We start from the raw sequence: 15,441 nt of genomic DNA, 5'->3' as shown, positions 1-15,441 counted from the left end.
TTGCCAACCATTTTCATTCTTCCGATGTTTTTCAAAAGTGTATTGAAATTGTACTGAGCAGTGTCACATTCCTAAATAATCATTCCTTTGTTCAGCACTATGTAAATCTTGATAGAAACTTTAATGGAAAACAAAGGTTCCCGCCAATGTAAAATTGAAGAAGACCCCTATACACTATTAAACATCCTTTTTCCTGGCTGTACTAAGAATTTAGATATAGTCAGGACAAGACATCGAACAGGCCATTAGTCAAGGTTAGCAGACACTAATTAGTTAACAAGTAATGTCGAACATGGAAACATCGTTTTCACTGATGGTTCTGAGAAGCTACCTGTAACTCTGTTTCTAACTCTGTCTTGTATTCTACATGTACATATATACGGGTATGTATTATTAGAAACATTCATGTGTTCTTTGTGTTAGCTTGAAAAAGATAATTTTTCTGTGTATGAATGGCACAATATGAATTAACCTTGATCATATTTTTTCTTTGACTAGATCTGACAAAGTCAAATAATATTTTCCAATTACAATTGGGATTTGAGGCCCAGAATGAAATGGGATTTAACATTCTACTTTTCTGCAAGCCCAGGAATGTGATGCCAAGATCATGTAATCAGGAAATAATGCCTTTTGTCCAGCTTCAACCAGAACAAGCCAAAGTTAAAAAAAAAATGTAACAAACAAAAATAGTATCTGTCTGAAAGGACACTCATTACATAAAAAACAAACTGTAGGTACTTATTTGAACAGCAGGAGTTTGTTACATTGAATACTTTAGTTAAAGAAATTTGGAGCTATGAGTATGTTATACCTCTAATCTGAAACACTGATGTTTGGAACATCCTCTCAACCAATGTTGACATATCTGAACTTGTTCATGTGTACTTGATCATGCCAGCTCAGCATAACATGCAAGCTTACTTAAAGTTGCGTGAGATTAACAATATTCTACAATTCTTAAATAGAATGCACAAGATAAACTCTCATCGCCCACTGCCGGAAAACATAACAGCTTTGCTTTGTTAATTAATTATTCAATTTTACATTTGTTTCTTAGCATGTTACTGTGTACCCCAACTAATTTTAATTTTTACCTTTGTTATTAGCATTAGCATTCATTCTAATGTCACATTAACTTTACATGTATTTAGCCTGAGGGGTACTTAATTGTGAGTGAATCGTTATTTCTGGTTAATAAAAGAAAATAATTTGATGCCTACGTTTAATTTGTGAGATAAATCCCTGCGGGTGTACTCTTAATGCAGATCTAACTTCATCTAAAAATATGTCATGAACTGCATAATAGTACAACGACATGAAAAAATGTAGGATGACATTTGTCTGATTTTTTATGGTTCCACATTGGACGTAGTATGCCATCGCCCCTGTCTGTGTGTGTGTGTGTCTGTTGGTTGGCTACAGGGTGCAATTCTTAATGGATTGTCTTGAAACTGTGTATACTTGTTCCTTGTACCCTAAGAATGATCCAGATTGCTTTTGGGGCAGGGCCATTCTCATTTTATATATGCCCACATGGAAATGTGGTCATATATTGCCGTTGGCTTCGTCGGTCTGTCGTCTACACTTTCTTGTGAACACTCTACAGACTACACCCACTTTTTGCTAATATTTAGTAGGGGTTTCAGGTCACGTGACTTTTAGCGTGAAATCAGACAGCCAGCGGCTGAAATATAGCCCCCTTCAATCTACGATTCTGAATTACTATTTTATGTAAATGTATTACTAACAATTGTATTGTAATAGTTTAATATCAATCTCAATATCTACAAAGATTCAGGCTGAAAAATTATCTAAATGTAAGCGAAATTACCCTTTGTTTACATGAGACGCTCTCGGGAAAATACCGCTCTGACGTCACGCGGCCGGAGATTTTCCATTGCTACGACTTACTTCATTGGTGAATCTGCACCTTAGTTTCCGGTGGAATTTGATATAGAACCAATCAAACGATAAATAACATTTTTGTGCTTATTATGGTCTTTGATACCTTGAGATCGGACAATTACAGCCGTAGAAAACGTGATTTATCTGTTTTGATGACTGAAATTTGCTAAATTTCGACTAAATATAAAATACTTTCTTGTGGTATCATCCAGATTATAAATATTTGACATATTATCATTCAAATTATTACGATTTTAATAAATCTTAGCTGACAATAACGTGCAGATTTTAGTTTTAAAATTGGTACTAACGATTCTGAAGGGAAAATACCGCTTATGACGTCACTCAGATATGACTGAAAAGCACTTATTTTGGTGCCATGCCACGCATTGACTGGTATAGAGCATTTTGATTACATTATTGACGTCGATCTCGGATTTTAAAATTCCATAACTTTGGATCTAATTACAATATTTTGATGAAATAAAAAAATTTGGGTAGCATTTAAAAAAAAATTTTTCTGTCATATGAAACTTTGACCTGAAACCCCTATATTTAGTCTGTAAATTTGGCAAAACAAAACCCAACACCTAGCCTTCTTTGCCTCTTATTATAGTCATTGACTTATTGCAGCCATTTCATATTTTGTGCTCTTCATTTTCCGATAATTACTGCCAGAGTTATGGCCCTTGATCACTTTGAAATATCTTGTGGATGCTCTAGGCGCTAAAGTTAATATGGGATTGACTTTTATACACAGTGTTTAAGGTCATGCCTTGCCCTTCTGGACGTCCGTCCATCCACAATTTGTTTGTGGACACTCAAAGATCTCGATTCCTTTAGATATTGGCATGTATCGGACCATAACTTCATGGATTATGGCCCCTGAAAAATCACGTATTTAGCTTGTGGACACTCTAGAGGTCACAATTTTCATCTGAAATGCATGTTTATAATCCAAAGATCTTGGCTTCTTTCAATATTCGCACATATTGGACCCCAACTTCCTGGATTATGGCCCCTGATTGTACGAAAAATCATGTTTTTAGCTCGTAGATCATGTATGACTTCTTGATATTATGTAAGAGTACATGCAGGTCAGATCAGAGACTTTTACGAAGGCACTTTCTTGCTTTAACATGTAGAAGCATAGACATAAGAAATTTACCTCGGAACATCTGAAGAACTTTAAGGTGCAATGGTGGGGATTGTGTCAGTGGTGTCACTAATTAATCAACTGAAAAGAATCGAACAAACTTCTGATTTATCCAAATTATCTGGTATTTGAACACTATGTAATATTTGTCTGATTAACCAGCATGTTCTTTTGTTCAAGAAGCGATTAGGATTGTCTAAACATGCACGAGTAATCCATATGTCATCACCCTTCAGTCTTAACCATCTTTTAATAAGAGTTTAAACACATCAAATTTCCTGTGTTCAACAAGGATCTGTAGTGAAGATACAATAATATTATTTCTGGAACCTAGCAAGATAATGGGCAGTCGTTAAATTGATAATCAACATTCCAACATAACGATGATATCAGAGTACTCAACAACAGATTGGCCATATTGATTTATTTCTACTCCAATCAAGAACTGTAGGAGGCCAGTTACCTTTTATTCTTCCTGTATTTCGTAAAACCCTTTCATCTCTCACTTGCATCATTGACATCCATATAATACAAATATAAATCTTATAATTTAGAATATAAAAATCTAATATGAAAATCTCAATATCAAGCTGTTTTGATTGACTTTGAAGTGGATGACTGGTTACAGTAAATACCAGATCTCTGTTGCTCAATAAACAATTATTGAGTTTTTATGATGGGGGAAAATACCTGATTGTTCTAATAGTGGTGTATCTATTTCATTACATACATACCAGAGTGCTATATTCAATTATTAATATTACGTTCATTTCACCACAGTTAATATGTAGACCTTAATTATATTTACCTGGCCAGTGGGCGTTGCCAATAATCCTATACATCTCGTTAATTATATTGAAAAATGAAACTTACACTTTTATTAATTTATTTTTTTTTAACCTGTAAAAGATTTATCCACTTACGTAAATTAAATGAAGTTATTCTATATTTCATGTATATTAAAGATGCATTCCCACAGAAATATTTATATGTTAGTTATTGCCAATAAAAGTATGGCATATTTGATAAATATAGAAAGTATAGACCCTTTATCATACCAGAAAAATACTGTGTCTACAGGACACAAATGTAAAGGTATCACTAACTGGTAACCGGTCTGCTTATTGTCTGCTCAAGTGCCTTAAAAAGAGCGCTTTGTATGTGTTGATCAAATGGCTAGTGGTTGTGAGAACACCGAGAGACTTAAAGGTACAGCAGACTCTGCAATTAAACAGCGTAAATAGAAGTTGACAGAGGATAATCTATATGTACTTAGACTAAATTGACAGCGAGTATCGACAAATGCAGGCTGAAAAGGATTCTTCCACAGTCAATTCAGAAACAAGCCAACCTAAAATGGATTCTTACGAATTGGAGTAATTTTCACACGATTAAAATCATAGGTCACTTATTAAAACTCCAGTACTGTAACTTAAGTACGATTATAATAATTATATTCATAGACCTATTTAGCTTTTTATACGTGTATGTACAATCATTGGTACAAGTCAGAACTGTCAACTCTACCGCATCACCCGGTAAAGTGACGCAAAAAGGCCTCATGTACCGCTGTACTGTGCGGTAATAGATTTCTACCGCATTGTCAAACAAAAAGTTTTTTTTTAAATTTTCTCGCCAAAACTATGGAAGTAAGGGAGGCAACTCTTTGCATGTAAACAAGAAAGGTTGCTACTTACGGTTATCAACATCGATTCGTGATATTCTAAGGTGTAATTTAGGTAATAGATTTGTTATTAAATTGTTTGCAACCTATTTTAGAGTTAATAAAGCGGACATAATTATTGGCACTTGTTCCAATACTCTTAAAATGTGTATCGATAAAATAAACAAACAGCGACCTGTCTAAGGCAGCAATGGCTGACATTTTCATTCGCGCGTACAGCATGAAATACAATATTTCGAAAAAAATCCTGTACATTGTGAGAGGATAATTGCCATGGGGAGCATGATAAAATCGATGCCGATAGCCTATTAGTATTAGTCGTTATGCAAAACTTATTTTTTACCGCATGCCCCCCACCCCCCAATTCCTAATGTAAAAATACTATAAAATCTGATAAGCATGATAAGCACACCAATTATCTTATATGAAATGATATTGACAAAAAACTTTCAGAATGGGGAACACAAAGATATTTTTAAAAGTTAAATTTAAGTGGAAATTTTAATTTTTTTTGACATTATGTCTTTCTGTAGGCTACATATTCAATTTTGATTAATTACATAAATTTTATATGGTTACCATTGCTTGTGTATATTTTATATCTATTACTACCAAATCATGGTTTCTACTGCATTTTTTTTTACACTACCCTACTGCATTGCAGCTCTGAGGGGTTGACAGGTCTGGTACAAGTACATGTACATCTATGATAGGTACAAACTTTTTGCCAGATCAAATCAAGGTGTGGGCCTGAAATCTTTGCTAAGTGTGCAAATATTGGTACAAAATTTATAGACAGATCAATTCAACCTTTTAAAAATGTATGTAGAGCAATAAATTATTTATGTTATCTATCAGATGTTTTATTAGCTTCATTATGATGGCAATAATACTACAGTAGGTATAATGTCAAACTTATTTACTACAATTATTTTGTAAAGTTTAGAGTTCAAACTGGTCAATTGTCACACTTTATTTTGCCTGTATGAATTTTAAAGTACCTTTTTTTTTTTGAATAATGTAAATATATATATTTTAAAATAGAGGGTAATTACTGTTATAGGTTTACACAAACCACAGCGATGTACTTTTCTCTTTTTTATATTGATTTTAGGTTTTCTTTAAACATCAGATGAATGCCTATTTAGCTTGCGTCTAAGAAAAAAAAAATGTCAAATGTATACTGTTACAACTTACCTTATTTCTAGACTATTAATTATCTTTCAGAAGTAGTTTATTCCTGGAATTTTATAAGACATTAATTTACCCCAACTGTTGCTTTTTCTCTTTCACTGATTGTGCAATGGATTTCAAGCAAAATGGTTAAAATAAGTATGTTTCTGGGTGATGCATAATTAGAATTGATAAACTATAGTTGGTTGGGCCCAAAAGAATCAGGAAAGAGACGGGCACCGTGAATGGGCGTTGGTGTGAAACCCTATTATTTTTGTTCAGATTATATTGCCTGCAAAACAGTTACATAATATTGAATTTTACCTTATTATTTTTGTTCAGATTATATTGCCTGTAAAACAGTTTAAGTAGTATTGAATTTTCATAGTCTTCACTGTTTGATGCCTAATGCAAATACCCTTTACATCAAATAGATTACAATTAAACATTGCCATAGGAAGTGACACCATTTTGCCAAAAACTGTATGTTCTATAATACAATTTTAATATTTTGCTGATAGCATTGTATAAATAAAGGAAGCAACAGAAGTTGTCTTTTTCACTGGACACCATTACTGGCCTCTGTCTGTAAAGATTTCAACATTTTAATCAATATTTCTGTATTACTGTCAACAAGTTTCATTGGTAAGGTGGGGGAGGGGGGAGTGGTAACATTGTTTTAAGGTAAAAAGGGCACTAATGAAACCACCAAAGTAAAAAGAGCACTAATGAAACCACCATAGCAGTGTTACATGTCTAGCTTTATTCATAATTTTGCATAATATTTTTTTTTAACTCGCATCATTAACAAGATTGCCATAATGATATCTAATTGTACAAAGATAAAAGATAGGAAACACTTTTACATTTTAATTTCCGGTATTTATTTTTTCAAAATTACGTCGTCGCCACCTTATCAATAAATCAAACAAATTGTCTGCATTTCTTTCCAGTAGAAAAAATTTATGTTGTCATCGGATTCATCGAAGTCTGAGTCATTTACTTTTGTCGTCATCAAATTAGTTGATCAGTTATTTAATGTGCGCGCTAGTTTGTCATCATATCGTGTAGGTACACTGTAAATAACAGTGCTAAGGTGATGGAGACCTGACAGTCATGACAGAAAGTCTCGAAGGACACATTGGCTAATCTTTCATAATATCACCATATCTTAAACTGTGATGAAGCCTTATAAAGAAAACCAATATCGTTACAAGAGTTTTTTTTTGCGTAAGACTAAGACTGTAAACCCTTCTCTCCAGGGACTGCAGTATAATACAACATAGTAGTGTGTCTTTTAGCTTTAAAGCAATTTTGATTTATCTACATTACAAATTACTGCCTGATTACTTTAGGTATGTAGGAGGAAGATGTTTTATCAAACGATTGTTCAAAAACAAGATATTTCATATAAAGATGTATCCTTCTATGGTTTGTAACTAACTGTCATACAAACTTGATGTTCATCTGATGTGGGTAATGTAGATTGTTCGGATTTTGATATACTTGTACATATGTTACATGTATCTTACTGTAATAAAATAAAGTGGAGCCCTGACGTTTGGATGAATAGTATCAGTAACAAAACTTAAACTGTAAACATATTGGTTAAACCAAATTATAAATACATTTACTAATTGTCAAAACTTCTCTGTGATCAACTTTAGTTCTCGGACACTATTGTGTAATGTTACCTGACAGACGCTTTATGATTAACTAACTATATACTATATGTAGTATTTAAATTTTTGTATCCAAAACAAATGGAACACATTGGAAAAAAAATCACATGCATGTACAGATATGAGATGTTTTTGATCGAACCATAAAGTAAATGTATTATTTTTCTGACAAGTAAAGAACTGCATACTAGATTACTACATAAATCTTATGATTACTTTAAAATTTATATGCAGTGTTTATGTTTAATGTGATAATTACTTTTGGAATTGTTGTCCTTTATCACTTTTAGTGTCTTGTGAACCCTCTAATGAATAAAGTTATAATGCGAATGCGATTGATTTGAAATATATACAAAAGGTTTATTTTCGTTATATTCATGAGATAAAGAAGCCTATCAAATTATAACAGGTACTTTTTTTGGTATGATAAATGTAAGAACTAGAAGCCAATCAAATTTTTTCATTTTTCTGATAATTAATTTGTGGGTTGTTAATCTTGATCAGATTTGGGTGTCTTGTCAATGATCCTATTACCCAAAAAAAGAGAGTAAACCTTTGTGGATTGCTCAGACTAGTTTGATACTGTGAGTGTGTTTCGTTGCCTGTCAACCTATTTTATTTTAAATTGTAATTTTAAATCGGATGTAAATGCACCAAATTTATAATACCCTACCACACCTACAGGACATCGGGAGTAGACAAATGACATAGCAAATTATAAATTTGTATAAATTGAACGAGCTGTACTTAATGTAGTATAGAATTGCCAATATTTTCTTTTTTCTGTGTGTGTATATTTTTCTTTACTTATTTTGTTGACCTGTTTCTGTCAATTAATGACATTTTGTAGAAGTGGAGAATCATGAATTTTACATAAGCTGTAATGGTGATAAGATGAACCATGCATAAAACGTTCTATTAATAAAATATATTATACAGTGACGTATGCACTTCATCATGGTCTATATTATTACACGCTTACTTCTGCTTCGTGGAACTTTTACTAAAAGATGTACATGTATACTGTTTTGTTGATTTTTTTTTTTCTTTACAAGAATGGTTTGTTGTGATTGGTTATACTTATTTATAGACAGCAATAAAACTGAGCTAATTGAATATTGTCGAAGCAATCGATACATATACTCTAAGAAGATAAAACTTCTGAAAGAAAAATATTTGATGAAAACATCTTTGGTCGATTAATCAATATTTATAATTTTGGTTTGCTTTTACACTTTATGAGTTTTTAGCAGATCTTCAATTGTCAGTTGTTGTTTTTTCTGCTGTGGTGAACCTAGTTGGGTAGGGTTGACTGTCTGACAAGGTGGACTCAAGGGGCTCTGTACACAAATGAATTAAAGAATTAACTTTGAATAATTGTGAGTCAAAATAAAGAGTTCAGTTTCATTTATTGTTATAAGTGCATTTCCAAGAAGTTAGTAATTTAATATGAGAAAAATGAGTTTGCAATGGCAAATGAAAGGCGTTGAAGAAGTACGTGACAAAACACAAACCATAGACCAATGTTTTTAACAAATCTTCATAGCTGTCATGTTCTTTTTTTAACACATCACAATACAACTATATTAATAAATTTAGTATCTAAGAGGGTTTTCCTGTCAAATTTGGTTTACATGGGGATCGCCATCTTGGTTCATGTCAGGCAAGAATATTTGAAAACTTAAAAAATAAGACAAACTTTTTTATTGGTCAAGAAATAATAAGACACGGCTTTCAATCGGTGCCGTTATCGGAAGTAGTTGATAATATTCCGTACCGAGTTTTGTGGACAAATAAAGTTGCTAATCAAATTCTTTTTTAAAAGTAATTTTCTTTTTGGCCAGATATGTCATTGAGGCCCTCTTTCCAGCAGAAATCACAAGTTTTATGGAGGGCAAGGGCTGCTTTTTTGTTCTGTAATATTGAAAAGAATAAGTACATCATTCTAATAAAGGATAAAATTTAAAAAAAAATAGAAACATATCCTTCAAAATCATAAAGATGGCGGGAATTATAACAGCATTTTAAACCAATGACTTGAATTCCAAACTAGTTATATACTTAAAAAAGACTGTGACTGGCTGTTGACCATTTGGTTTTACTTACAATAATGTAGTAGAAAAGCCGAAAATAGTTCAAAATAATGACATAAATGTATTGTGACACCAATGTAGCTGACACCAATTTATTTACCTTGATATTTTCTTGCAGACGGTAGGCAGGAATGGATTTATGTATGATTAAATACATGACACCATCTATGTTAAGTTAATTATGATTTTGAAAGGAGTGAATTGAAATGGCTTTGTCAAAAATAGAAATATATATCATTTTTATGTATAGGGGGTTCTTCTTACTAGTTATACTTAACTTTTGTTTTGTCTTGTTATTTTTAGGTACGAGAGAGATTAAGAGTAGCATTAGAAAGGGTTGCCCAGTTAGAAGAAGAACTAGCCACAGCTAACCAAGAGGTAAGTCCAGAGTTAATGTACTTATGCAATCAACGAAGACAGATCACAAACCAGCCGATTAAGAGACCGTTTGCCAACTATTTAATTAAAATACAGATCACAAACTATTTGATTAAAATCAACACAGATCACAAACTATCTGATTAATAGACATAACACCAGCTATCTGATTAACAGGCATATCACCAGCTATCTGATTCAAAGGCACTACATCCAGTACTCACTAAAAGATAGAAAATATTATAAACTGTCAGATATTAGCGGACCAAAACAACTAAAGTGTCGTTGGATTGTCCCATTAATGGACTATCATATGACATCTCGATGGTTAGGAAATAAGTTATGGTACCCCGAAAATGTAGTATTTACTATTTTGGCGCCTTGTGAGGAAGGCACCTTTTTTCTCCAAAAAAAAAAACGCCTACAATTTTTCTTACTCAGAGTCCTACAGGTGATCTAAGGGTGTGAATCCAAAACTAAAAGCATTGAAATAATATAAGTGGTCCAAAAAGGGCCTCAATCTTTGAAAAATTGTTAAATTAATGAAAATGCTCTTTTATTTTGCTTTTTTTTAAAAAAAACAGCTCAATGAATGTTTTTGAAACTTCTGGTACAGAGAGTTAAGTATCCAAACAACTTGTTAAAACTATCCCGACAAAGATCCAAAAGTAGTTGAAAAAATATCAGATTTTTTGAAGAAAAAAATAGTGCTCTTGCAATAAAAGTGATTACTACACCAAATTTCACCGGATCAAAACAACTAAAGTGTCATTGGATAGCCCGAATAATGAACGATCTTATGACATCCAAATGATACAAATTCCCAGGTTTGACAATAGATTATGGGATGCTGAAAATCTAGTATTTTCCTTTTTCTAGCCTTTTATCTTGAAATCTTCTCTTATTTCTTTTCTTAAACTTCTGTTACTTAGAGTCCTATCGGTGGTCTAGGGTGTGAATCCAAATTTATCTAAAAGAATCAGTATGATATAAAGGGTTCAAAAAGGTCCTCAATCTTTGAAAAAAGTCGAAAAATTGTTATTACTGAAAATTCTCTTCTACTTTTTTTTTTTTTTTTTTTAAACTGCTCAGTGGATGTTTCTGAAACTTCTGGTATAGGAAGTTAAGTTCCCATACTACTTGTTAAATCTATCCCATCAATGACCTGTAAACCAGAAGTAGTCACAAAAATATCTGATATGTTGAAAAAAAAAAGCAGTAAAAGGTACTCTTGGGAAAGACGCGATTTCTTCGTCGGGTATCACTGGGTCAAAACAACAAAAGTATCGTTGGGTAGGTTGATGAATGGCCAATTGCATGACACTCTTGCTGTCTGATTCCTGAATACCGGTCTAGTTATTATTATTATCTGTCTTTTAATCAGATAACATACAATTAAAATCCTGACCAGAAAATTGTTTCCTATTTTGATTTTGTCTTGGCAAAAATGAAAATTATTAATAAAAATAGAAACATAAAAGAAAATCTCAAAGAACGATGATAATTATTTTAATTTCAGAGTATAACATACTTTACAAACTAAACATATTCTTCTAAAAATGATAGAAATGATTGATAGTTAATACTACAGCACAAGAAAGAAAAGTTTGGACCCTTTTTCAGAAGACACTCTAGCTAATAATTTACATCATATTTTAATCGGATGTTATGAATCTGTTGAAAATAATACTGTAATTTTACATCTCCTATAAAAAAGCTAATAACTCAATTATAACCAATTTATTTATTGTGATTTTCCCACATTTTGAAGAAATCTAAGATATTGCAAACAATAGCCAAATGCAATAACAAATAGAAAGTATTTGCCTAAAAAAAGTTTAAAGTTACAGAATCTGATGTGCAAAGTTGCCAATTCCATTAACCATTATTATCAAATGCATTATGCTTGTAATCTTAATGTGTACTATTTGCCTTCGATAAATTTAGAATTAAAAGCTTACGGTTGATGAATCAGAGACTTGCATAAAAAATGACTAAATGAAATGAGAAAAGCTGTATATCATGTTTGATAGAGTAAATTATTAAAGTAACTGAATATTCATATTCATGCCAAGAGGCATGCTTGTGAAACTAACAGAGGAAGAGATAAATTAAGCGTATTGGTTTTCATGCTAGTTTGGCGATAACATTGATTATCGACAAACACATGATCTCATGCTTCTCGTTCTCTCATATTTCATGACAAATCTTGTCTCGTTAGTCTCAAATAACCTAAAAAGACTGGACAGAGTGCTGTAACATTTCGGCACTCACGTATAAATTAATTTTTACTGTTTTGTTTTCTGCTTTTGTTTTATTTCTATTTAAAAATCACATAATTGTATCTTCCAATTCTCAAACTAATGTAGTTGTTTAAATTTACCTAAGAAACCATTTTGAATGAACTTGAGTTATTAATTAATGTTGAAATAGTCCATGTAATGGTTGTTTAGGCTATCGATCTGCAATTGTGTTGGGCTGATTTCTATGCAATTAAAACAAGATCAACACACATTGAGAATGTCAAAGGTCACTGTGGACCTATTACTGTTGTAAAATTGATTAGGCCCTGCTCGCTTATTGATTGGACTTAATTTCTTTTATCGCAATATTGCCAACTTACTGGAAAACAGAGGGAAAGGTATGGAAATGGATATTGCTTTTGTGAAGAGTTAATTAAACTAGATGTAGATTTACATCCTGTATTCAATATGTTGATATGATATCAAATCTTTTAAGGAAATTAAGGTCATGATGATCTGGTGCCAGTGATAAGGACACAGGAATGAAAGAAGGTTCCTGAAATATTAAATGTAAAAGTGCATTATTCTATTGATTGGATTTATGCATGATTAGGCTAATTCACATGTAAGGTTTTGAAAAACTCAAAAGTAAGACGGCTAGATCTCTGTATATCTGTTTCGATTACATACAGGTGTCTCCATCTCACCTAGGAAAAACCTAGACTTTTAAAAGAGATGTATGCCAAAAGGTTATTATAAACCATGATTTTTTCCCCTTTTATTATTGTCAATATTGAATATTGATAGCCCCTTAACTGCCCCATTTTAGATTATATGTTTGTGTGTAGACGGTTATCTAGTAACTTAAAGATACATTATGGGAGATTAGATAAAGAGCTGGCAGTTCTCACTAAAATAGTTAAAAACTAGATAATGTAAAGGGAATTTGCCGAAAATCTCTGTCAATTGATTCACTCTGAACCGAGATTTTAACAATTGAATTTTCGGCCTAGCCTCGATCATCATTACTAAAGTCGGTACAATAAAAAACATAGTCTAGATTTTCCATTTCATGATTAAATCATAAATGAAAGTTGAGCAGCAAATCAGATCCTAATCCAGTAAATATCGCAAGCTAGCGATGACATCAAGAGTTGATTATTGTCTGGATAAGTTAATTCATGTCTAATTAATAATTTAGATAACATTTCAGGCCTAAAGAAAGACCTGCAATAGTCAGATTTAGCTTTTGCATATTGTATGTTTAAAAGGCAATGCTGCAAAATTTGTGTCCTCCGGAGTTCACTGACATGGCAAAACCCCTTGCACTTTTAAATAGCATAATATATAAGCATTTTGGCATAAAAATGTCATTTTTCTTTTTAGCATAATGTGATTTTCACAAAATAAACAGGAAAATTGGATTATTGGTCACCTTTAGATTGATCCTTTGTGACTCCAGCAATCTGATCGAGAATGGTTAAGATGGATGTGTAACTTTTCAGAACTGTTTAGTTTAACCATAACATGATGACATATTTTTTAACCTTCAAACTTTGCCTACACACACATTAAAAGATAAAAGCTTTATTATAAGCTCTCATTATAAGCTCAACTTAACTTGATCTTTGTAAAATGACCATGAAGTCAGTGGTCTGTTTATTGTGGTCAAATCTTGACTATGTTTGATACCAAATGTATTAAATATATTTCTCATGTTTCCTCTTGTCAGTGATGCTGGATGGAGGGCTTGGCTAGGAATAGCATCTAGTCGTTTAATTAGGGGATGCGAAGAAAAACAGGTACTAAAATCGAATAAGAACAAGCCATATAGCCGCTGTCTGGACAAAATTTCCCTCATTGCACACTGCATGGCTTATGCCCATCTTCATTAGCCCAGTTGTTGCAGAAAAAGAAGATTCAATTTCATTTTCTCAAAATGATGAAGAGGGAAAACAAAATATCATTGTTAAGCTCTTTTTGTGTGATGGCTGGAAGATTGGCAGATGATGTTGACATTGTTTTCTTTCTGTGAGCGGAAGTGTTTGAATATCCTAAAGAAGTTGAATTATAGTTATTTCAATCAGATAATGGAGATTTGAGACAACATCTTACACATTGACATATGGGTGATGCATAATAAATTGTACTTGAGTCTCAATATCCTTCAATTTGGGATCCTGTTTAATGCAAGATTTGGAGAGGTCTTGAGGATTTCCAAAACATGGCATAATGTTTGAAAGAAGTTGTTCTCGCTACTCAGTCATCTGAATAATAATAATGAAGTATGTGAGACTAGCTAATAGTAGAAACCAAATTGTCACAATACTAGCGCTTGTTATAATTCATTTAGACGTGATGACATGGAGATGTTGTATAAGAGGGTCGTGTTAAAAGTATTGACCGAAGCAAAGCATTTGATCAAGTTGATTGAACAACCAAATATCAGTCTTTACCTCTCTAATCTGCCTGATTTACACATTCCCCTTCTGTCAACACATTTAGATAATGTGTAAAATCGCTCAGGCTCTCATACATGCCTTCTGGGCTGAAGTTTTTCGGAGAACTGTTTGCGTCTTGGACACGAATAATCAGTCTCGTCATTGGAAGCATATCATCTCTAGGCAACTGATGAACAAATGATAGCTTGGTGTATGAAGAAGACTAGAAAAAAAATAGTTGCGTAAATGTTGAAGAGAGAAGAAACATAGATTAAGTGAAGAGCTTGTTAACCAAAATGCCATGATGATGGAAATCAGAGACAGTTTTTTCAATGATTAAAAAAATGGCTTCTCTATTTCAAACCTGTTGCACTATTGATTCTTAACTTTCCTAAATTTAACCACCTGTTGTGATGCAATAATAATACAGTGCAAATTACAACACATGTAGGACTTTTAATAGATTCTTTACGTCCAAGAAGTCCAGCCATTATCAACATTTAAACTTAATTGGGTTTGGCATAAAAAGCAGTTTTAACTTATCTACTTCAATCTTGTGTTAAATCTTGAGTTATTCTCTAAATTTACAGCTAAAAGAATACTGGAAAACTAAATAACTAAATACAAAAACTTTAAAAAAGAGTATCCCGGAATCTTTTTTTTAAAATTTGTGTTATTCTTTA

The 15,441-nt window shown here is 32.4% G+C and overlaps 1 protein-coding gene across 6 annotated transcripts in view; it reads left to right on the top strand.

Annotated features, from left to right (window-relative positions):
* The window catches only part of LOC126825605 (liprin-alpha-1), a 101,168-nt gene that overhangs the window by 42,927 nt on the left and 42,800 nt on the right, over positions 1 to 15,441 (top strand). For all 6 annotated transcript variants that reach the window (XM_050555291.1, XM_050555289.1, XM_050555292.1 and 3 more), the window contains exon 4: positions 10,000 to 10,074. In XM_050555291.1, the coding sequence (XP_050411248.1) occupies positions 10,000 to 10,074 (75 nt within the window). The remainder of the gene's footprint in view (positions 1 to 9,999; positions 10,075 to 15,441) is intronic.

Source organism: Patella vulgata, chromosome 6, assembly GCF_932274485.2.
Source record: "Patella vulgata chromosome 6, xgPatVulg1.2, whole genome shotgun sequence".
NCBI lineage: Eukaryota > Metazoa > Mollusca > Gastropoda > Patellidae > Patella > Patella vulgata.
This window is presented reverse-complemented; position numbering and strand designations above follow the sequence as displayed.